We start from the raw sequence: 24,678 nt of genomic DNA on the forward strand, positions 1-24,678 counted from the left end.
TAGGGGAGGGTCTGAGGGAGAGGGAGAAGCAGGCTCCCCATTGAGCAGGGAGCCCAATGTGGGGCTGGATGTCAGAACCCTGAGATCATGACCTGAGCCAGAGGCAGACTCTTCACTGACTGAGCCACCCAGGTGTCCCAGCATGGACGTTTCTTTCTTTTTTTTTTTTAGATTTTATTTATTTATTTGACAGAGAGAGATCACAAGTAGGCCGAGCAGCAGGCAGAGAGGCAGGGGGTTGGGGGGGGGGGGGGAAGCAGGCTCCCTGCTGAGCAGAGAGTTGGATGCGGGGCTCGATTCCAGGACCCTGAGAGCATGACCTGGGCTGAAGGCTGAAGGCTGAGGCTTAACCCACTGAGCCACCCAAGTGCCCCAGCAGCATGGACGTTTCTGATGAAACTTTATGAGAAAGATGAACAGTTTACTCTACTTCATGAGAGCAGAACTGGAGGTGGATGGCTGGGCAGGGCCACCGCAGCCCATAGTATATGAACCGTGTCATTAATCTCAGAAAATGAGGACACTTCCTTCAGTGCCGTCCTCAGGCTGGCCGCCATCAGGGAGTTTACACACTCTCTCGCCCTCCTTTCCCAGCTTCTTCACAGGTGGCTCCTCATGCCGTCTGGCCACATGGAGCTTGGCCTATGTCTCCTTCAAGGCACTGCAAAAGGCTTGAGGAATTTGAGGGGGCTGTCTTCCTCACATGGAACTTCCACAAGTCCCTCACTCCCACCCTAGAGATCTCATGATCTGTCTGCCCAGAAAAGTCTGGTCAAGAGCAAAGAGAGATGCTCTGATCCATCGCGACAAAAAGCACTGACCTCAGAATCCCAAACTGCTGCACATCCCCCTCCAGGATGTCCGTCCCGTGCCTGCCTCCACACCAGGCTTTGGAGAGGAACCTCTCTCTGTGTTCTTTCCTACCAGATAACTTATCAGGCAGAGGAGTAAGAAGTAGCTTACTTTTCTGTCTCTATGACTGGGTCATTCCTTGAAGGGTAGGGTTATATCTTAATCATTTTGGTAGGACCCAACACTCAAGACAATTGCAAGCAGAGGTCATAAAATGTCAATTTCATATATGCTGAAGAAATGCGCATGGCGGAGCACCTGGGTGACTCAGTAGGTTAAGAGCCTGCCTTTGGCTCAGTCATGATCCCAGGGTCCTGGGATCGAGTCCGGCATCAGGCTCCCCACTCAGTGTGAAGTCTACTTCTCCTTCTACCCCTCCCCGCCCCACCCCCACTCATGTTTTCTCTCTAATAAAGATTAAAAAAGAAAAAAAAAGAAGTGCACATGTTAAGAGCATACAATGGAGCAATTTAATAAAGCCAATCTAAAATGGATACCTGTTTTACTGTACTCTGAGACCGGCTCAGGAAACCAGCTGGTCAGGAGACCAGCTGAGCCCAACACTCAGGAAAGGCAGAAACAAACACTTTTTCTTCTTATGTTATCTTTTGGTAAAGAAACGTTCCAGGGAAGAGCAACATACCTGGGCATCTGAGTGTGCTTCATACTGCATTGTCCCTCCTGTTGTCTGATCAAATGTGTACATGAGGCGGATGTCCTCTTCATGTAGCTCATGGCCTTCTACGACAATGGTCCCTGTCGTAGAAGCAACTGCCACTGTGAGTCAGCCCCCCAGCATCCTCCTCCACATACCGCCCAGCTACAGCACATTATGCCGGTTTTTAATAAAAACTTCACAGCACCAGCTGTGGAGACGTCAAGAGATCATGTTCTCCCAACTCATATCCCTTATACTGCCCCATGCTGCCTTGGGGACAGTTAAATTGCTGCCAACGTCCACCCGTGTAAGGAAGTCCCCAGGTCCAAAGGCATGTGCCAGGAGGCGACGTACCCCTAAACACAGAGCGCATGATATACTAAAGAGAGCAGGCTGCAGAGTCCAGGGGGACCCAGGCCCAGCACTTACTGAAAGCAGGACCCCAGTGCTCCACTATCTGCTGAGTAGGGTGGGTGGGAATGAGGTGAACAGGGTGGTCAAGGTCTGGGTGCCATCCTCCCACAGCAGGCAGAGCGCAAGATGGCGGTGCCTGCTTTCAGGGAAGCCTGCTGCGGTCGCCCACAGTGATTTTCTGGGTATCTGAGCACTGGGCTGTCATACTGACTATGTCACTCTGTTCCAAAAACTGTTTTGCTTTCCAATAGTGCAGAAATCCACTCAGAAAGTAGGTTTGAAGCTACAGGCCTTGGTTTCAAACCAGGATTATTTCAAGAATTTTTAAGTATTTGGGCTATCTGTTGAAACGCTTAGATTTGTGATCTGAAGTTGCATCAAAGATTTTGTTAATCTAACAAATCAAGTTAAGTTAGGAATGACTCAACTTTTAGTTGCCAGGTTTCTTACATTTCATCTAAAAATGTGAGGACTTTGAGGGACATTTCTCTCAATTCCCTATAAGCAGTCATCTGATTTCTGAGTTCTTTTATCTCTCCTTGTGACTCCTCTGTGCTTATGATTTTCACCTTCACAGGGAATCCTAACAACCAAACACTTTATACCCAAGGTTAAGCAGTGATACCAAGACCCGAGAGGATTCTACTCATGACAGAGCTGAGAATTCCCGGGCACCTGGAAAGTCCCCTGAAGGAGAGGAAGGAGGGGCTAAGTCCCCTTTCCTAACTTCCTCCTATTGTCCTAGGCTTTTCCTTCAGAGCACTTATCGAAACTACAACTGTTCCAACATCTCTTCACTGTTGGCCAGCACAATGAGGGTAAAGACATCTGTCTCACTCTTTTCTGGGTTCCCAGGGCCAGTCAAACACAAGAGCTTTAAAAGTATTTGCTGAATTAGTCCAAAATCCAGTCTTGCCCTAAGGAACCAAACTACGAATTCTTGATGTCTTAGAGAGACTATGGTAAGTTCTGATCCAATTCTCCCTTGAACCAGGTCCAGACCTCATTGCTAAGTCCCTGTTTCAAAACCTGCTTTAATCTTTTCTGTCAAACTATACTCTAGTCTTCATTCAGAGACCTCCAAACACCATCGGGCTTTTTCTCACAAGCAACATCCAATAACAGTGAACCTGATACTGGGGGTCGGCACGCTCTCTCACTGGGGTAGTTTCTAGGCTCCTATTAGCATGTGCAGAACTTAGCGCTATCAATCATTCTACCTAGAAATCTAGCCCGAAGGAATCGACTGCACAGAACATGTACATGTGAAAATTCTCACTGCAGAACTACGGGCACCAGCAGAAGAACGGAAACAGTCTGAAGAGCCAGCAACAGGACGGGCACCCCTTAAAGGAAAACCACAGAATGGTCTGGAAGTAGCACTTTACAGACTAATGACTTGTAAAGTAAAAATGCAGAATAAAAAGGTGAATAAAATAAACATAAAATATAAAAATGTAGGTGTGAAAAACACGACATTTGTAACGACAGTGTGATCTCCACGCTGGGAGCCTGTGCTTCTGGGCCCGTCTGTGTCGGGATGTCTGTGCTGGGACTTCCGTGCCACATGGACCAGCACGGAGCAGGCAATCCGTCTTGCAGTCAACGGACAGGTGATGGTTCGGGGATCATCTCCGTCCCTTATCAGAATTACTTGTTTCGCAGCTCAGTGACAGTGCAAGTGAAGGAGCCCAGGTGGAGGGTGGCGCCTGGAAGGGGCAGACACCCACCGCTCTCCTGGAAGCGCTCCAGCTCCTCACTGCTCAGCTGCTTGATGGACGTCATCACTGCCCGGAAGGCTCCCTTCAGACGCTTCCCCAGGACCATGTGATCAGGCTCTGCCCTTAGACGAATGCCATACTTGTTTTTATCCGTAGACAGCGTGACCTTTCGGACGTTCAATTCCTATATAGTTGGCAGCCATGATGAAAAAGAAAGACGGAAATGAAAACATGTGACTCCAAAAACTTGCACACAAACGTTCAAACAACATTGGTCACAACAGCCAAAAAGTGAAAGCACCCCAATGCCCATCAGCTGTGAAAGGATAAACAACATGTGATCCATCACCCAGCAGACTACTACTTAGCGCAATGAAGGACTGATGTATGGACACAGGCTGTACCACGAATTGGACCTCTGGTGCCAAGTGAAGGAAGTCAGCCTCAAAAGACCACTTGCTGTCGGGTTCCATTTACATGAACCATCCAGAACAGCCACACCCAGGGACAGAAAACTTACACCCATGGTTACCAGGGGGTGAAGGGATCTTGAGGGCAAAAAAGGCATGTGAATGCTCATGTGAATGAGTATGTGTGAATGTGTGTGAACACTCATGTGAATGCTAAACACTGGGTTTCTTTTTGGGGTGATCAAAATGTTACAAAATTTTAATGGGTGTACAATTCTATACATAACTTAAGAATCTTTCTTGTCCAGATCATTCAAGACAGCTGAGCAAACTACATCAACTAAAGAAGATTCTAGACTTAGAGGGGGACCTGTGTGGTACAGCTGGGTAAGCTTCTGACTCTTAGTTTAGGCTCAGGTCATGATTGCAGGGTTGCGGGATCCACACTCAGTGTGGAGTCTTCTTAAGACTCTCTCCCACCCTCTAAATAAAATGTTCAACAAAAAAAAAAGAAGAAGAAGAAACACTGTGTGCTGAAAAAACACAAGTTGAAGACTATAAACATGGTCCTCTCTAGCACAAAGCCAATGGCGTGTGCATGTGTACATGCGTGTGTCTGGGTGCACACGGCCCTCCCACAGCCCAGTGGGGATGCCCCAGTGAACACCCCCAGGCAGCACTGGATGGGCGGGAAGGTGCTCAGCCAGCACCTGTGCTAGAGTTGGAGCTGCTCACGCCCAATGCATGCCCACTTGTTACTTGATGATTTGAAGGAAGAGTTTTTTGGTTAGTCCTCAAAGAATATTTGGAGAAGTAGATAAAGGTAGTGAGTGATCCAATCAAGGTAAAGAAATCCACCGATCTTAGAATTGCTTTAAAAAAAAAAAAATTTTTTTTTTTTTAAAGGAATCGCTTTTAAAGAATTACGATGACATTTTATTTTATTATTTTTTTTTAAAGATTTTATTTATTTATTTGGCAGACAGAGATCAGAAGTAGGCAGAGAGGCAGGCAGAGAGAGAGGAGGAAGCAGGCCCCCCGCTGAGCAGAGAGCCCGATGCGGGGCTCCATCCCAGGACCCTGGAATCATGACCTGAGGCTTTAACCCACTGAGCCACCCAGGCGCCCCTATAATGACATTTTAAAAAGGCAAAAGCACACGCTGATTCTAAGCAAAGTGCAAGATTCTGTGGACAGTTAAGTATCTGTATGTGCTGACACACAAAAGGAAAAGGATACATTTCAAAGTATACATCAAAATGAACTACACTAACAGTACTAGTCCTAACAATCTTCTCAAAGAAAGAAATCTATTTGGACCCAAAAAGTCAAACCCGTACTCTTACCTCAATGATATACTTCTCCAAAGACTTGATCTCACGAAGAGCTTCTAGATCCCGATGGATAACCACAATTTCTTTCAAAGGATACTAGGAGGAAAGGGAAGGGACAGTTTACCAAACAGCCAGCCCTTCAAACAGCAGGAAAGTAAAATGTTAAATGTCTTATCCGAATCGCAAGCTCCAGACTGAGCAGGTTTAACCAGCACTAAGTCTTTCACACCCTTACTGCAGAAAAGAAAAAAAATTATGCCTGTGCTGGAAGTGGTCTCTTTTAAGAAAATCCTCCAAAGGTGTAATTATTTGGGCCTGTGCACGTAAAATACAAATGAAGCATCAAACCTTTATCGGAATGGTTTTGCGGTCTCGAATCACTCGCCCAAGTTCAATCACAGACTGCATCCGAGAAACGGCTCTCTCCGTGTTCTTGTCAATCAGCTCCTCCCTGACGGCAGAAGTGGGCGTGAGAGGGACTCCATGAAGGGCAGACCACCCCAAACGACACGAGCTCGGAGGGAGGAAGGGGTGATCCCTCTGCAGCCTGAGGCGCAGCCGCCACGTGAGCCTTCCCGGGCCCAGGCGGGGCTTCAGTGATACCCGATTCTTACCGAACATGGGGCAGCATGAGGTAGTGGATGCTGTGTGTGTCCTTGTCCTGGACAGAAACAGGGTCGATCAGCAGCTTTAGATTCTGGTACATCAATTCGGTGAGAAAAGGCGTATAGGGGGCCTGCATGAAGACACAGGACATCAACTGACCTCGGATGGATAAAAAGAGCAGCTCCACGCAAGTGGACAGGACCCTACTTTCTGACCCTGGCAGGATGCACCCCTGCACTGTAGCGGCAGCGGGTAGAGCCAGAGTCCTGAAGCACCCAGAAGAAGTCTGCAGTAACAACAGGAGCTGCAACCATGACCCCATGTCCCCACACCTCAGAAACCGCATCAGTGGGACGCCTGGGTGGCTCAGTTGGTTAAGCAGCTGCCTTCGGCTCAGGTCATGATCCCAGCGTTCTGGGATCGAGTCCCATGTCGGGCTCCTTGCTCAGCAGGGAGCCTGCTTCTCCCTCTGCCTCTGCCTGCCATTCTGTCTGCCTGTGCTCGCTCTCTCCCCCTCTCTCTCTGATAAATAAATAAAATCTTTTAAAAAAAAAAAAAAAAAAAAAAAGAAACCGCATCAGTGAGCTGGGGAAATGCTTCCTAGGGTGAAGGTGAGTGAGGTCAGATGAGAGGCACCAGGCACAAGACAGGTCTTGCTCGTGTGTGTTCAGGAGTGAACATGGCTCATGACCTCAGGCTGGAGTAGTAGCGACAGGACACATGTTCAGTAAAACGCCGTCTGTGACGTACTTGTGTATTAGACGTGCATTCAAGTACTTCCCTGTTATGGTGACAGGAACCCGCGTGAAGATGAGGTGTGTGCTCACAGGCAGCTGTGGCTCGGCCGTCCCGAGGCCAGCACCCTGACCCGACGTGTGCCGCAAAGGGCAGACAGGAAGAACCCAGCTCTAGAAGCAAATGTTTCTTAGGCCTTCCTGACATAGACGAGCTATGAGATTTTTGAAAGGGAACTAGGGAATTCAGCTGTTGTAAAACTCTATGTCTTTTTCTGGGGAGACCAGCAGAGACCAGCTGCAACGCCAGGGCTGCGGCCAGCACCTTACCATCAGTCTGCACAGGGACAGCAGGACGCTGAACAAGGTCTCCAGGGCCGTAACGCAGTCCTCCACCCCGTTTTCACCCTAGCGAAGAAGCTCGCATTGATTAGACTGTTCGAATCCAGTCGGGTGAATGAAGAATGGCGACCCCACAGAGCACACAGCGCTCAGACAGGACAGGGGAGCCGGGGCAGGCGGCCACAGCACAGCGTCCAGGGTCAGGCAGGAGGCCGCCGTGGGCCCTGCTCTCCCCACCTCTGAGCCCAGGCGTCTGAGGCCTGGAGGCTGCGTCTGCCTCTCATGCAACACACGGCAATGGTTACAAACAGAAAATAGCAATTACTTTAAGATAAGATTTCTTATTTAAAAAAATGTATATAATGTTTATTTAGGAAATAATGACACTAATTCACTGTAGGAAAAACACAAAGATTATAAAAAAAAGAAAACCATAACGAAATGATAGAGATAGGTGCGGTCAACAGTGTAGAGAGAACCCCTCTGCACGTGGGCGTGTTGTGTTTGATCTATTTTAACAAAAATAAAATTACTGTTTTGCGAAGGGCTTTTGTCATTCCCACATCTGGAGGCAGGCTGGCGGGCCGTGGCACGGGCACCCCCACAGTCTACGCGTGGCCTCCGGGCCTGCGACAGGACTCAGCCCACATGCCCAGTAGGCTGCCCGGACATAACTGACGAGAGGAAGAGGTGAGGAGAAACCCGACTTGAGACCAGAGCCACCCCCGTGACATCGTATGTATCTGCATTACTTCCTTTTGTGTTTTAAGAGAATCTGCTCAGCTCAGTTTTGTATGGCCCCGAGACTTGCCCTCTGACAGGACACTCCTTAGTTGTCTTGAAAATATGCAAGTGGACTTCTAGAACTTACAGGTTCCTATCTATCAAATGGCGATAAACGTGGCTGACTTACAATGTAGAAAGGACAAAAGAGAAAGAGCTTCAGAAGCTGAGAGCACTTGAAAACATTCCTCTCTCTTCCGGCCTCACTCCTGTTTCTCGGAGGTCACCCCCCCACACTCCGCTGCTCCTGGCAGCAGCCTGCGTGTGTGCGCTCACCTTCAGCCTCCTGCGGTTCATCCTGACGTACCAGTTGGTTAGGACATCCACAAACTTGACCAGGCGAGGCACCACCGTGTAGAGCCTGTAAGCTGAAAGCAGATGATCAGGCAGCAAGAACAGGTGAGCGTCTAGGCTACGGGGAGGGCCAGACGCAAACAGCAAGCGGCCTTGTCATCCCAGGGCTGCCACGCTTGCTCAGGAGACAGGAAGAACCAAAGTGACAAAACCCTGGTGGCATTCCCCAAGGATGAACTACGTGGCTGTTGGTGTATCGAGAGCATACATGACCCACCCTGTGAGTGCGTACGAGCCCCCGTGGTCAGTGAGAAAAAGAGAAGCCCCAGACCCATGGGACACCTGGGTGGCTCAGCTGGTTAAGCATCTGCCTTCAGCTCAGGTCATGAGGAAAGAAAAAAAGAAAGGAAAGAAAAAAAGAAAAAAAGAAAGAAAGAAATAAAGAAAGAAAGAAAGAAAGAAAGAAAGAAAGAGAAAAGAAAGAAAGAGAAAAGAAAAGAAAAGAAAGAAACTCAAGACCCATGCTGGAGAGGCCACAGCTGCATGTCTGACTTCCGTCCGCTGCACTACCCTGACCCTCCACTAAGACACCCTAGACACACAGACAGCTTTAACCAGAGGCTGAGGCCAGAGCTTTCCAACTAGAGCGACTCTGCCTGTGTTTGGAGACCCATTCCAGCCATCCAGCTGGACCCCAGGGGAGCTGCTCAACAATGCAGAGGCCGACAGCCCCCCGACCCCGAGAATGTGCGGCCCAAACAGCCAGCAGAATGGGCACCCCAGGAAAGGACAAAGACATGAGGGCCCCCAAGAATTCTGAGGGCAAGCAGGAGGGTGACGGTGCTCAGTCCATCTTGTTTAAGGTAAGGGCCTATTTTTTGGATTTTCCCATTCACCTCCCTGTAACTGATATTCTCGGTTGCACAAAAACAAATACCAAAACCAAGAATAAGACCAACAAGTATAAGAAACACAACTTATATTAATGAAAGAGTTCAGTGACCGTTAAGAGGCCTCTGGTCCAAACTGCCAGGGTGAGAAGCTGCCACTGGCAGAGGGCGGCTCACAAGGACCAGAACTGAGGTGCCAGTGGCCACTCGCTCTGAGAGGTGACGTGGCGATCAGAGCCCTAGCCTGAAGGAAGGAGGTCATTTCTATGGCTCGCCACACCCCCGACCTTCTAGGAGGCCGGGGTTCCCTGTGCTCAGGTGTTATCCCTGGAGGGCACACAGAACCCTCACAGCTTGAGTGTGCCGTGCGTAGCAGCAACACTGTGGCTGCCGGGCTCCCTAATGGAACTGCAGATTCTCCAGACCTCAGAACCTTATCCAGGAGGGGCCAAGGGTACGAAGCCAGCAGGCTGTGGCACTGGGGCACCAGAGCAGTCGGCCATGGAAACAACCACTGCCAGACCTTTCATTTCCAAAAAGACATACCCCAGCTGGCATGCATGCACTCAGGACGTAGCTTGGCTCTGCTGTCCCCAGGCCCATTTTCAACAGTTCATGTCACTCAGGACGGATGGGGACAAGGCTGTGAGCAGGTGTCCTGGGCTGCGTGGTGAGCTCTGCTCGCATGCTCATGTCCCTCTGCACCTACATCAATTCGTCCAGCAGTCACATGATCCTTCTGATGCGAGTTCGACGGGTGGGGGCAGGCTTGAGGATGCCTGGCAGCCTGTGGGAATTCCTGGACTCAACATCCTCTTGTGTCAAGGGCTGAGGCACCAAGATTCCAGGAAGGCCATGTGCCTGCACGACTGCACCGCCTGGGCCAGGATGGTTAACCTTGACAGGGGACATCTGCCCACCAACTTTGTCGGACCCATGTCAGGTATCCTACTTCAGTAGTTTCTGGAATTTCCCCCAGACTTAGTTTGTTCTGTCTCCAACCTTGAGGAAACCAACATAACCTATGTCTCCAACCTGTGTCCAAGACACAACTCATTGTTATAGGTAACAAATATGGGGAAAACATCCACCTTATTACTATTTTTCTAAACACGGACTGCTTATTTAATAGACTAAAAAACACATGCTAATAAGCACTCCTTGAGCATCTCCTGTCTGCCAGCTACTCTTTGCACACAATCTCTGTCTGAGCCTTGTAACACCACCACCAGGAACTTTTCAGAGAAAGAAACCGAGGAAGGCCGTGTGGTGTCTGTGGCTGGTGGGGTGAGACAGAGCTGACCCCCAGGCCTCTGAGCAGCATGACTACAAGTCTTAACAGAATCATATTTGAGGGGTTAAAAGAAACAAGGATTTATCTAGTGTTCCGTATCTCTCAAAATGTTTATAAAACGCCCTCTATGTTTCTAAAAAAACACAGTTAAGTATCGAAAGGGTAATCAGAAAAAGAACTCTTATTTCCATTTCCATTTACCTGCCATTTCAGTCTCGAAGAACCCAACCAGTGACTGCATGAAGGACAGGACCCACCGGTCTGTGATGTTGGCACTTTCTTTAACTGTGTTCTCGTTGTAGAGGAATTCCGTTCCTTCCTCCTGCGAAGGGACAAGTACTAAAACATTCAGCATGCTTAGGGAAAATTACTGTACAGAAATAAACTCTTTAAACCACTTAAACTGTGGTTTAAGTGGCTCAGTCGTTAAGCACCTGCCTTCAGCTCAAGTCATGATCCCAGGGTCCTGGGATCGAGCCCCACACTGGGCTCCCTGCTCAGCAAAGAGCCTACTTCTTCCTTTCCCATTCACCCTGCTTGTGTTTCCTCTCTCACTGTATCTCTCTCTGTCAAATAAAGAAATAAAATCTAAAAACAAACCAACAAAAAACCCACTTAAACTGAAGTGGCCCACAACAGCCATCCACAAAACTCCAGATCAAGTGGCAATTTAAATTACTGATTCTTAGCAGTATTTTCCAAATAAGCTCCAAACTTGGGACATAAAGTACTCAGTTAATGAATTGTATTTTTGACTACTCTGAATAGAATTTAGGAAAAAATTATTCCTTTGTACCAAAAATGAGTATGAGTTGAGAAATATTCCAAAATCTTGTAAGTGTAGGATTTAGTTACTTCAGATCCAATGAAGGAAAGCTAGTAGAGCTGGCTAGGGCTGGACGATTGTCTACAGACCGAACATGAGCATTAGGAACTAACATCTCTGCTTCAATTGTCCATTTTAACTAGAATGCTGTGTACCTCCCCGCCCCCCCGCTTTGCAAAACTGTCCTTGTGCTGAAGGTCCAGTCCACCTGTCCGCCCTCATGCAGCAGCAACACCAGGCTGGCAGGGCAATGGCTGTGTTGACTCCGGCCCTGATCTGAGAGCCTGATGGTAGAGCCAGCGTCTGATGGCCAAGCCCATGCGGGCCCCGTGGTGCTCTGGTGTCCCACAGCAGCAGAGACCTTGGGAGAGCGCCTGCCCTCCTTAGCCCACAGGGAGAAGCCCACATGGGAGACAAGCCAGAGGTGGCAGCATGGGAATAGCCAGCCTGCCCGAGGGGGACACTCACAGCTCACGCCTCCAGCCCATTTCCAGAAAGCATCAACGTTGTATAATTAGTCAATAGTAATGTACACACTGATTCTACTGTAAGCTGTTGGACATAAAAGATGAGGGGTACTGGAGTCTGACCCCAAATGGAGCCCTGAGAGCACAGCCAGGCACATAGGTTTTCAGATGGTGCCTCCCTGGCCATCAGGCACTTCCACATGTGCCATTCCCCCTCTAATGGCCACTGGAGTCTCTCACTTCCAGAGTCTGGACCTCGATGTCTCACTGAGCACTGCCTGCAGCAGCCTTTACCAGGTGTCCCCTCCCAGGGAGTGGTGGGCTTTTCACCCCCACCGCCACCAGCCTTGGTTCCATGAGGGGAGGGCAGCGGGGCAGTGGATGCACCTCCCAGGCAGCTCTTCTACAGGGGAGGCCCCAGTGCCTCCTGAGGCCAGCGGAGCCCGCCCAGCACCTTCATGAAGTGCCCCCAAGGTGGCCCTGAGTCCCACCCACAGGGACTGCTGGCAGCGCCACCCACGCTCTGGAGCAGACCCAGCTCAACCCAGCCTGCCGGGCCCCCACCCCACACCTTCTGCAGCCTCAGGATGTTCTGGATGAAGAAGCGGTAGGCGTTGTACCAAGGGAGCAGCACATCCTTCAAGACATCACGCACACCCTCCTCCTTAAATCGAAGGTTTTCTGCTCTCACCACAGGGGAGTTGATCAGATACAGTCTGGGTGAGAAAGAATGTTAATGGAAAAGGAATATACAAATTAATACAAGTATTCTTACTAGACATGTTGACACTGCAAACAGCATTTTTTATACAAAAGGCAAGAATTAAAAGATATACAAAAGACCTAAGAATACTGTTCTTAGGTTAATTTAAAACTGACAAAGCTGTTTGTGCAAGAGACCTAGCAAATAACAAAGGGGAGACATAACCCCAGACCAAAATACGGCACTTGACCAACCTAGAAGCACGCCCCGTGCCAGTGTTGGTGTGGGCCTCGGGCAGCGGGGCCTCCTCCCCCGACACCCTGCACAAGCACTGGAGTTCACAAAAGGATCCGCCGCAAGTGCTCTGCCAGCACACAGGGGTTTCCAGAGGGAAGAGGCCAGGGACATCCCTAAACATGCTCAGGACAGCCCCCATAGCAGAGAATGATCTGGCTTGGTTGTCAGCAGTGCCGAGGGGCAGGCTAACCACTAACTGGGGGGGTAGGACTCCCCATTAAATGTTCCTCGGTTCAGCCCCTGGATGCGGTCTCCGTGGCTGTAGCAGGAGGATGCAGGATGTGACCACTGTGGCTCCTTTCCACCCCGACACCTAATGGGCATGACAAGGACTAACATTTCAAGCAGTGGCTCACACTTCTCTCAAAGCTCTTCGGTACGCATTTTCATTTGCCCTAGCATAAATAATCCTCAGATGGCTCTTCCGAGCTGTAAGCACAGAAACAAAATAAATGGCCAACGAGATGAAGAGCCAGGCAAGGGAGTGAGGCTGAAACCCCAGTGGCCAGCCGGGGGGCAACACAGGTTCTGGTTCCTAAAACCTCTTGTTCCTGAGAAATATTCTTATTCCTGAGAAGCTGCCTTGAGGGTTTGAAGCCAACACCACACTGATTTAACTGTCCCCGTAACAGAGATAAAGTCTGAAATAGCTAATTATGAACTAAATCAAAGGAACATGATTAACAGAACAGGCGAAGCTTACGCAAAAAGGACATTATGCACAGGGCAGAGCACTGGCTTGTACCTGAGGGCGTCGGCACCATATTTATGGATGATGGAAAGTGGATCCGGATAATTCTTTTTTCGTTTGCTCATTTTTTGACCATCACTAGAAAAACAAAAGGGAGACGCCAATTAAGTAAGTCACCATCACAGCTTATCTTTACAACAGTGACAGGTTACCTGCAAAATGGAAGACAGAAATGCAAGTGGGATAAGGGCACAAGTGGCTATTAACACCTGCGAGCTTCCTTCTGAATTCCACAGTGAAGTCGGTGGGAAGCTAAGAACATAGGCTCAGCATTTATTCCAGAGAACTGGAAACTTGTATTGATGCAAAAACCTGTAACGGAAGCTCCCAGCTCTATTCACAGTCAGCGGCCACTGGAAATAACTCCATGTCCTTCCCCAGGTGAGGGGCTCAGCGATGGTCACCCGCACCACAGGGCACTGCTCAGCCATCGGGAGGAAGGGACTGAGGACACACCCGTCCTGGGAGATCTCCAGGATCCCACTGAGGGGAAAAGCCAGTCTCTAAGGTCACAAGTGGTGTGATTGCATTCACGTTACGTACTTGAAATGACAGAGTTCACAGAGCTGCGGAGAGATGAGTGGTTGTCAGGGGCTGCGGCTGAGCACGGGAGCGTGGGGGGTTACAGAAGAACGGAGGGGTCCTGCGCTGTTGAAAGAGCCAAGCTGGTGGACAGGGACTTACACGTGTGGTTTGTGTGTGCAGCTGCACACAGCAGCACACAAGTATGCATAACGTGCAGAGTCTGAGGAGAACTGGGGCCCTAACAGCAGCTGACTGTGGTGGTGTTCAGGGGAAACTGCACATAAGGGCTCTCTGCTACTATTTCACAACTGCACGCAAATCTACAATTCAACAAAATTTTCAATTAAAAAAAAAAAAAACAAAAGAAACAATGGGGCGCCTGGGTGGCTCAGTGGGTTAAAGCCTCTGCCTTCGGCTCAGGTCATGATCCCAGGGTCCTGGGATCAAGCCCCGCATCAGGCTCTCTGCTCTGTGGGGAGCCTGCTTCCTCCTCTGTCTCTGCCTGCCTCTCTGCCTACTTGTGATCTCTGTCTGCGAAATAAATAAATAAAATCTTAAAAAAGCAAAAAAGCAGACTGTCGAGCTGGCTTCCTTGGGTATAAAACATGAAGTTACCATCATTTGCTGTATGACTTTGAGCAAGTTGCTTAATTTTTTTATATCTCAAATTGCTCAAATGTCAAACTGAGATAAGGAAAGGACTCACCTTGGGGTGCCTGGTGGCTCAGTGAGTTAAGTGTGTACCTTTAGTTCAGGTCACGATCCCAGGGTCCTGGGATCGAGCCCCGTATCTGGGTCCCTACTCAGCGGGGAGCCTGCTTCTCCCTCTCCCTCTGCCTGCTGCTCCCCCTGCTCATGTTCTCTCTCTCAAATTAAAATCTTAAAATCTTAAAAAAAGACAAAAGGAAAGTACCCATCTGAAACAGTTCTGGGGCTTGGATGAGAGAAGACGTATAATCACAACGCGGTTATCAGGGGCCGCCCTCCCTCAGACAGGACATGAGGCAGGGTATCTGCATACATGTTTTTTCTTAGTTTTATTGATTTGTGTTTTTTCTGTTATAACTATAGGCAACAGAAAAAAAAACCCGATTCCCTATGATCCTGGAAACTCTAGAACCCTCAGCTTCCTCATATTAAATAGTGGTTAACAATAATCTTCATTAAAGGGCCGGGCGCACATGAAACCAGGGCTACAGGCCCACGCACCTGATCCAATCCCCCACGACAGATGTTCTCCCGCCAGCAGCATCGCAGGACACACGCCTCCCCTGCCCCCAGCTCCCCACTTTGCCCTTCTCCCTGGGGTAGAGGGTACGTGCAGGCGCGCCCTGGAGACGAGAGGTGAGTGGGATGGGTGGGTCGGAAAGGAAGAGCAGAGGCGGTGCTGACAGCAGGGGAGGAGGAGAGCGGGAACAAAGCTGGGCTGACCCTAAGTTCCTGGATTCACAAAGAATGGCTACGTCCATCCGGACTATGGCGGCCAGAGCCAAGGGGGCCAGGGACCGGGACTAGTCACAACACCAGTATGTGCACCTGCCTTGCCAGGACGAGCCCGTTCACAATCACGTTCCTGAAAGGCGGCTGTCCAAAAAGAGCAGTGGCCAGCACCAGCAGGGTGTAAAACCTGGAAAAAAACCCAAAAAGAAGACAGCTCAGCAACAACAGAAAAGGAGTCTAAGCATAGGGGAAAAAATCTGTGCTTATTTACTGGACTGAATTTCTACTGTAGGTCAGTTATACCTATTAAAGATCACTTACAGCAAAGGTTCTTAATCCAGTAACATTAGAATCATTTGGGGTGTGCTAAAAAAAAAATCACATAGGACCGACCGCAAAACCAATCAGTTTAGAAAACATAAAATGTGACTTATGGCTAATAAAGGCCGGAACTGAGTACTGACCCCCAGCCGCTGAGGACAGTACTGTTGACTTCCTCGAAGGAGACAGCTGGGTGACAGTGCTGGCCTTCCTATCAGGACCTCCAGACATGTCAGGCTGGAAATCCAGAGACGTGTGTGGCCTTAGCGCAAGGTCACATGGGACAGTCTGATGACAAAAGACGCAGACATTCTCACCCAGAAGTCAGAAGGCAGAGACCGTAGGAGCACAGACGATGTCTTTGCTCTGCCAGCTGTCACCAGGCTGCTGTGTGGCTTGTTCCTAAACTCTACCACCTCCCTGCAGCCACCCCAGTAACTGACGCTCTGGTGTCATCTCCAGGCTGACTCTACACTCCCAGAACATGACGGAACATGGACTGATATCCCTTCCTCTGAAGGCAGGTCAGGAGGACTTGATTGCTAGGACAGGCAGCCCAAGTCTGAGGGAAGGGAAGGGAGGCAGCGAGTGCCTACGGACCCACGTGAGGGCTGTGAGATGCTGACAGACATCACCGGGCCTCAAATGACTTACTGGCAAGGCGTCTTCCCTAAGAAAGGTATTGGACCTCTGCCTAAAGAGAAACGGATTGGATGCTGAAAAGAGCACCTTCTGGAACATTAAGGATGGAACTCAATCAACTTGTCGTATCTACTGCGAAAGTGTCACAGCAGACAATGACACCTATCTTCCTTAAACACTTCCGCAACATCACCACTAATGAAAGGAGAATCAAGAAGAAGGTACTGTACCTTCCTCTACTTCAGAAGATGACGGCACTGCTTTTAACAGGTACCAGATAAAACCAATGCCAAAATCCGCTCCACCATGGTTTGTCTTTTTCCCCCAGTCTGGATTTTTAGAATGTTTATTGTGTAAGAGTAGCCTTAACATCTGAGCACATTTCCAATCAACCCTTAAATTTGTAGCACCCAAGCCATTATTTTGTATGTACTCATTAAAGTACTCATTAAACATTTGAGTAAATGATTTAAAATGAACAAGCTGAGAGGCGCCGGGGTGTCTCAGCGGGTTAAAGCCTCTGCCTTTGGCTCAGGTCATGATCTCAGGGTCCTGAGATCGAGCCCTGCATTGGGCTCTCTGCTCAGCAGGGCGCCTGCTTCCCCCCCCTCTCTCTGCCTGCCTCTCTGCCTACTTGTGATCTCTGTCTGTCAAATAAATAAATAAAATCTTAAAAAAAAAAAATGAACAAGCTGAGAACACATATTATTTTGTGTCACTTAATCTTTAAGTATAACAAATCTATCTACTCCAAAATGTCTATGAAATAAACTCTAAAATCATAGCTTTACTGTAGTAAAAGATCCCAACTCAAAAGATACTTTACTAGTATACTTGGTGGTGAGGGGGCAGAGGGCAGGAGCAGGGCCTGTCTCATTTGACACAGCCTCTCCAGCACCAAGCTGATAAACGCTAGGTACTCAGTAAAGTATCTGTGAAATCAAATCAGATCAGTAAAATGACCGAAACAAGAACATACCATCCTCTGGTCTGGTCAATGCCTTCAGCAATGAAGTCTGCAGGAAATGCATCATCAAACTCCCTCTTGTTTTCAAACGGATAATGAACTTGAGCATAGGGCATGCTGCCGCTCTCGAACCAACAGTCAAACACTTCAGAGATGCGACGCAATACTCCCTTCCCACAGCGGGAAGGGATGGTCAGATGATCAATGCTAAGAAACAAGCCAAGCCACGTCTATTAACTTCAACCACAAAAGGACTTGCAGTTTAATTGTCAAAAGGAAACACAACACCCTGATGAGATTTCATACTCATTTGCAAGCAGAAATACTGGCAGTTATCACAGCCTTTAGAGGCATGGGGTGGGGGCTCAATACGGGGCTTTATACCAAAGTTGCCCACATCCAAATCAAAGATAGAGGCCACCCTTCCTCAACATGACACGAGTCATCAATAATGTAATTCCGTAAACCAGTATTTGATTTCTACACGCAGCTCCGTAATCTGCTTCAGAGGCCATGTCGATGCTCTCTGAATGACACAATGAAACCGAATCAACATTGAGAAACTACCTCTCTCTGTGAAGATCAGAGATCTTTGCCCCCGACAGCTCTTCAAGTTCTGCCATCGATCCAATGCATACTACCTGTCAAAGCAAAGTTAAAAAGCAAGAGAACCTCAGAGCAAAAATCACACAGCTTTAATTTATGCAGCATTCACACTTAGTTTTAGAAACCTCTGTTCTTCAGGACAGTTGTCACTAACGTGGCTTACACTCACGGAAGGCTGCAGGTCACTGAAGAGGTGAGTGGGCTCCATTACTCTGCCACCTACCACTGTCTCAGGAGTCCCTACGTGGAGAGGACCTAACAGCATCATCTCAACATGCCCCTGCTGACGGCTTACTAGGTCCAGATCTCTGCCCAGTGTAATCAGTTTAAGTGAAATGCCTATACTGTGACTCTGAGGCATCCCAGTTTCCTCCTGACATTTGAATTTGACTCCTTGATCAGGAATCTTTCTAAGTTGAAGTTAGAACTAAATTACTGTGTGTGGACCAGATCAAACCAACGAGATCACAAGACATCATGTAGGGTTTCGTCAAGGCTAAGAGGCTGCCCTCAGCTCAGCTGAGGCCCTGAAAGGGTCCCACGCGGTGGGGTGGCCCCAGCAGGAGCTGCTGTGTGTTCTCGCCCAGGTGTCTGCTACCTAGGGAACACCACATCCTCCACCCTTCTAGTTCAGTCCTGGGAGGCCTGCTGAATTGTCTTTCTTCTGTTGCTCACTCCTTTTCTCTCCTTGTGAGTAACTGATGATCAGGCCTGAAAGTCCAGACCTACACCAAGTCATGGCATATGAAATCCCCCCTCAGAGCGGTTAAAAGGGAAAGCTTAAAAACATTACCAAAGCATTGCAACCTTGAATTTATAAAACCAGGTGACTGTGTGTGTAAATACGTATATGACGGCTTCTGTCCAGCACGTTGGGGGTATATCCATAGACCTATATACGTATTTACACACACGTGGATTCCCTAAGAAAAATACAAATTGCCTTCTTTACTTTTACACAGAGGGAGATTTAAAAAATTGTATTTAATAGAAGTAAAGTAAAAACAAATTTTAAAAAACCTCCCAAATTCTATTTATATTGTTCTAGGAAGGAATAAAGAAAAACGGATGAAATAAGAAAGGGGCAAAGAAAAAAGAAACTATGTCCAGATGTACAAATGAAGTGCTTCAGCAAAAATCAACATGAGAACACAAGGCCCCGTCTCACCTCCTCAAAGTCATCGCTGACCCACAGGGGGATGGGGGTACCCCAGTATCTATTTCTGGAAATCGCCCAGTCACGTGCATCTTTCAGCCAATTTCCAAATCGCTTTTCTCGCACAAACTCTGGGACCCTGCAATAAACAGGTCAGATGGTCAACGCCTGAGAACATCAGTAAGCAAATCTGTAAATCAGATCTGCACAAATCTTTGCATATGCTCTGTGGACCTGCTGCCCTAGAGATGCTCCGCTCACTCCTAGGAGGACGTGCTCTGTGTGGACAGCACAGGACACTCACGGTGCTGCACCTGTCGTGAATTCACCCCGGAGATACTCTGTAACAGGAACCCCACAGCGCACGTGCTTCCCTGCACTGCCCCCAGCTAGGGGATGGCAGCAGCCCTCGACCAGTCACCGTGATGCCAACCACCCTGGGCTCGCTCCGACCTAGTCTTCAGGGCGTCCACACAATACTGCTGTTACCGACACTCATTAGCATGGGCTCCCAGCACCCACACAACAGGCTAGGCTATGGAAGGCTGATCCGGAGCTGCTTCCTGAGGCTCATGGCGGGGTCTCCTGCCATCACACTCTAAGCTCTGGCAATGCGGGAATTCCTTAGAATGCAGCTTCTCACCTAACCGCCTCAGCCTACGCCGTCCCTCCACCATGACCTTCACCCTGCAGCCGCCCCTCCTCTCCTCTCCCCACCAAGCGGAGTCAATCCCACGGCTCCTTATACCCTGAAGTCCAGCTCGGCAGGAAACCTTCCTAAGCAGTAGGCTGGTTAAGGCACTCCCGGTCCCACACATCCTGTTCCCAAGCACCCCAGCTGTGCCCGGTATTACAAAGGTCGGTTTACAGGCCTGCATGAGGCCACAGTCTAACAGCCTGTACCCAGCACTTCACACAGTAGGGCAACTGAAGAGCTTCCTAGGAATAAAAATGAAAAACTGCTTTCTTTTGGAGAAATCAGGGTCAATTTGCTAGAAAGCAGAAAAGCTTGTTCATGGGGCACCTGTGCGGCTCAGCTGGTTGAGTGTCAGCTAAGTCACGATCTCAGGTTGTGACATTAAGCCATGCTCCGTGTGGAGTCGCCTTAAGATTCTTTCTCTCCTCCCTTTTTCACTTCCCACCCCCTGCTTGTGTGTGCACACGCTCTCTCTCTCTCTCAAAGCTATAGTTCACAGTAGCTCATAATCCTTTCTTTTTACTGTCCTGAGATTCTCCCCATTCTTCCAAAATGAAATGCAGTAAATTTTTAAGTCACGTTGGGTTCTTGTGGAAGTAAGAAATAGTGATCGCCCTCAGAACTCTCGGTGAAAAACAGTGTTCCATAATACGCAGATCCAGCCCGACTTTATTCAGCCTTACAGGCTGCAGTAACACCTCCTTGCAGGTCACATACTAGCTGAGAGCAAGGCTTCTGTCCCACCAGTGCTCATCGGCACGGTCTACGAACTCAGCACGCATCAAAAGCAGGAAGCACATATAGCTTCTGCAGGTAGATTCAAAAATAACCATTTATCCTGAAAATGACTATTACTTAAGGCTAACAGAAAGGCAAAATGCTCCCTCCGTTTGCCTTATCTTACGAAGGATGCTACTGCTTTTAATATTATTTAAATTAATCTGTGGTCCTGAAAACACAGACTAAAAGAGCTATCAGAATTATTATAATCTGGGAGAAGTGTGAGCCTGTGACACAGGACCCTGTGAGGACACTCGGCCCCTGCTCACCAGTAACACAGGTCATTGTTCCGCAGGAGCTGGTCCACCATGTGCTCCACCCGCACGAACCAGCTGGGCACGGCTTTGTAAATCAGGGGAGTGTCTGACCTGGGGAAGCAAAAATGCAACACATGGCTGGTCAGACCGAGGTATCCAGGCACCCACGGTGAGAGCAACTTTTGGTCTCTTACTGACATCACCCCCATCTACGTGGCCTTCTGCTGAAACTTCTTTTCTTTTTTTCTTTTTTTTTTAAAACAAACATTAATGCCTTGTCCTTGGTCCTGGTCCTCTCCCTCCACAACACCAAGAAGATAAAAGCTTTAAAGAACAAGAAAAAGAATATGGTTCTGCTGGTGTGTGACAGCTGTCTAAGAAATGACAGCAGCTTCAGCAAAGAGGCAATGTGGGAACAGACTTGATGGCACTGAACATTCCAATTCCACGCACATCTTCACAGCACGATCTTGTATTCTAACTTGTGTCATCTTCTATGTCTCCCCAAGTTCCACTGGGAAATTTTAGAGATATGTCTCATTTTAAAGAAATGTGGCCCTGACACAAAGCAGCTGTACATGTTGATATTTCCCAGACGAGTGCAGAGGAAAAGAGGAACTATACAAGAGGAATGGAATTCAAGAGGGCAGTTTCCCCACACTAACTGTAAAGCTTACAAATGAGAGGGGACCGCAGACTGCGGAACGGGCACACACGCTACATGGCCCCCACAGGCTAGAAGCTCGAGCTGGAAGTCTGCACTTTTTCTCACCTCCAGCAGAAGGGGTAACTGTGAGTGAAGGTGCTGGAAACAAGAAGTCGGCCTTTCTCCTTCAGAGTCCTGATGATGTTTTTGTCAGCATCCTGTTTAAAAAATAAAAATCTAGCCACTAAAATATCCTGCAATACTTGGTAACACCCAAGAATTATGTATATCACTGCAATCTGGTATTTTAATATCTAACAGGCAAAAATAACTCATGTAAGGGTGCCTGGGTGGCTCAGTCATTAAGCGGCCACCTTCAGCTAGGGTCATGATCCCAGGGTCCTGATATCAAGCCCCACATGAGGCTCCCTGTTTGGTGGGAAGCCTGCTTCTCCCTCTGCCCACTCCCCCTGCTTGTATTCCCTCTCTCACTGTCTCTCTCTCTCTCTATCAAATAACATAAAAAAACCCAACAACACATGCATTGTAAAATATACTCTGTCCACAACTGAGGCACAGTCTAACTTTAGGTATCTTCCTGAGCACTTCCAGACCATGTGAGGTAGTGAAGTCTTCCACCAGCGACGAAGGCCCTGAAGCCTCAGTGCTGCTTCAGGAGTTACCAGTCAGTGCCCAGTTCCAAGGACTCCTGCCTAGGAAACTAGCATGCTTCCTCTGAAGATACTAGACCCTTAGAATGTGGCTGCTAATATCTATCTTTTTCTGGTTTTATGTGCTGAAACTAAACCAAACCAACTTCCTGGGAAAAAAATCCAGATACGAAGCTATTTAATAAAAAGCTGCTTAAAGAAAGAAGTGTGATGAAACCCACACCTTTCTCTGTCACAGAGACACAGACCTTCACATACTGTCCCGTGAAATCTGTCACTTCTGCCGTGAAACAGCCTGAAGCATCCACAGGGCAAACGGGAGGAGAGTCTTTCTGAATGATGTTGAAGTCCATACAGACCCGATAGTCGTCCTGGGGACAAGGGGAACGAAACAGGTTGAGTGTGTACCAGATAGGAGTGTGGGAGGTGACAGATTTACAAGAGAACGCTTCAGTATTCTGACACCTGAGTGCAACGGACTTTATCTTCTCAGCTGAAGTTAATTCAGGACCATTTAGAGAATCCCAGAGCCTTGTAGCTGGACAGGGATTACATCATCTTCCCAGCCGTTACTGCACACACCCCTGTATACAGCACAGTATCCACTAAAGACGGAAGAAGATGACACACACGTATCCCTTGTGAACACAGACACAAAAGTACCCAACAAACTCCACTTGACACTACAGTAAAAGAAATCATTCACCACGATTAAGTAGGATTCACTCTGGGGATACAAGGATGTTCAGTGTCCACAAATCAATCAACGTGCTACATCACATTAACAAAATGAAGGGTAAAAACTCTATGATCCTTTCAATAGATGCAGAAAAAGCACTGGATAAAATTCAACACCCACTTGTGAAAAAAACTCAACAAAGTGGGTTCAGAGGGAACATACCTCAACATAATAGAAGCCATATATGAAAAACCCATAGCTAACACCACACTAAATGGTGGAAAAAACTGACAGTTTTCCTCATAGTCAGGAACAAGACAAGGATGTCCATTCTCACCACTTTTAGTCAACATGGTACCAGAAGTTCTAGCCAAAGTAGTCAGACAACAAAAACAAATGAGACATGCATACTGGTAAGGAAAAAGTTGGGCTGCCACTTGGCCGATGACATGATGACTATATATAGAAATTCTAAATACTCTACCAAGAAACTATTAGAACAAATAAAATCAGCAAAATCAGATTTTACAGGATGCAAAATCAACATACAGAAATCTGATGTGTTTCTATACACTAATAACGGAGTAGCAGAAAGAGAAATTAAGCAAACAATCCCATTTACAATTGCACCAAAAGTAACAAAATACCTGAGAATAAACTTTTTTTTTTTTAAAGATTTTATTTATTTATTTATTTGACAGACTGAGATCACAAGTAGGCAGAGAGACAGGCAGAGAAAGAGGAGAAAGCAGGCTCCCCGCCAAGCAGAGAGCCCGATGTGGGGCTCGATCCCAGAACCCTGGGATCATGACCTGAGCTGAAGGCAGAGGCTTTAACCCACTGAGCCAACCAGGGGCCCCGGGAATAAACTTAATCAAGGAGGTAAAGACCTGTACTCTGAAAACTATAAAATATTGATAAAAGAAATTAAAGATGACAAGAAATGGAAAGACATTCCATGCTCATGGACTGAAAGAACGAAATTCTTAAAATGTCCCTACTACCCAAAACAACGGACAGAGTTCATGCAATCCCTACCAAAAAGCCAACAGCACTTTTCATAGAACTAGAACAAATAATACTAAAATTTGCTTGAACCACAAAGATTCTGAATGCCCGAAGCAATCTTAAGAACAAAGCTAGAGGTATCACAATCCTAGATTTTGAGGTATCCTACAAAGTTATAGCAGTCAAGACAGCATGGTACTGCCGCAAAAAGACACAGACCAATGGAACAGAATAGAGAGCCCAGAAATAAACCCATGCTTATCTGGTCAGTTCATCTACTACAAAGCGGGAAAGAATATACAATGGGGAAAAGACAGTCTCTTTAATAAACAATGTTGGAAAACTGGACAGCTACATGCAAAAGAATGAAACTGGACCTCTACCTTACACCACACACAAAAATAAAGTCAGAATGGATAAAAGACCTAAATGGGAGATGTGAAACCATAAAACTCCTAAAAGAAAACAGAGAGTGTAATCTCATGAACAGCAGCCACAGCAACATATATATGGCTATGTCTCTCCAGGGAGGGGATTCAACACTAAAAATAAACTACAGGGACTACACCACAATAAAAAGCCTCTGAACAGCAAAGGAAACCATCAACAAAATAGAAGGCGACCTACTGAATGCAGGGAGATATCACAAATGTCCTATCTGATAAAGGGTAAATATCCAAAATATATAAAGAACTTACACAACTCAACACCAAAAAGCAAACAGTCCTATTAAAAAATGGGCAGAGGACCCGCAGAGACATTTTTCCAAAGAAGATAGTGATGCTAACTGAGATGTGAAAATATACCCAACATCACTCATCAGGGAAACACAGATCTAAATCACAATGAGGTATCACCTCACACCTGTCAGGTAGGCTAGAATAAAAAACACAAGAAACAAAAAGTG

General features: G+C 47.7%; 1 protein-coding gene across 7 annotated transcripts in view; it reads right to left on the minus strand.

Annotated features, from left to right (window-relative positions):
• Positions 1 to 24,678, minus strand: part of IARS1 (isoleucyl-tRNA synthetase 1) — a 71,672-nt gene that overhangs the window by 15,522 nt on the left and 31,472 nt on the right. For 5 of the 7 annotated variants that reach the window (XR_004277688.1, XM_032308773.1, XM_032308771.1 and 2 more), the window contains exons 11-29: positions 22,333 to 22,455; positions 21,540 to 21,631; positions 20,780 to 20,878; positions 19,046 to 19,172; positions 17,839 to 17,912; positions 17,284 to 17,478; positions 15,442 to 15,528; positions 13,371 to 13,454; positions 12,197 to 12,341; positions 10,534 to 10,654; positions 8,131 to 8,222; positions 7,060 to 7,137; positions 6,579 to 6,595; positions 6,211 to 6,346; positions 6,004 to 6,125; positions 5,738 to 5,840; positions 5,402 to 5,485; positions 3,655 to 3,829; positions 1,496 to 1,608 (exon numbers count right to left, since the gene is read on the minus strand). Coding sequence is in view for 6 of the 7 variants with exons in the window: in XM_032308773.1 (XP_032164664.1) it covers positions 1,496 to 1,608; positions 3,655 to 3,829; positions 5,402 to 5,485; positions 5,738 to 5,840; positions 6,004 to 6,125; positions 6,211 to 6,346; positions 6,579 to 6,595; positions 7,060 to 7,137; positions 8,131 to 8,222; positions 10,534 to 10,654; positions 12,197 to 12,341; positions 13,371 to 13,454; positions 15,442 to 15,528; positions 17,284 to 17,478; positions 17,839 to 17,912; positions 19,046 to 19,172; positions 20,780 to 20,878; positions 21,540 to 21,631; positions 22,333 to 22,455 (2,067 nt within the window). In the remaining variant the exon portion in view is untranslated. The remainder of the gene's footprint in view (positions 1 to 1,495; positions 1,609 to 3,654; positions 3,830 to 5,401; positions 5,486 to 5,737; positions 5,841 to 6,003; positions 6,126 to 6,210; positions 6,347 to 6,578; positions 6,596 to 7,059; positions 7,138 to 8,130; positions 8,223 to 10,533; positions 10,655 to 12,196; positions 12,342 to 13,370; positions 13,455 to 15,441; positions 15,529 to 17,283; positions 17,479 to 17,838; positions 17,913 to 19,045; positions 19,173 to 20,779; positions 20,879 to 21,539; positions 21,632 to 22,332; positions 22,456 to 24,678) is intronic. The other 2 variants (XM_032308776.1, XM_032308772.1) reach the window with 1 other exon arrangement.

Source organism: Mustela erminea, chromosome 12, assembly GCF_009829155.1.
Source record: "Mustela erminea isolate mMusErm1 chromosome 12, mMusErm1.Pri, whole genome shotgun sequence".
NCBI lineage: Eukaryota > Metazoa > Chordata > Mammalia > Carnivora > Mustelidae > Mustela > Mustela erminea.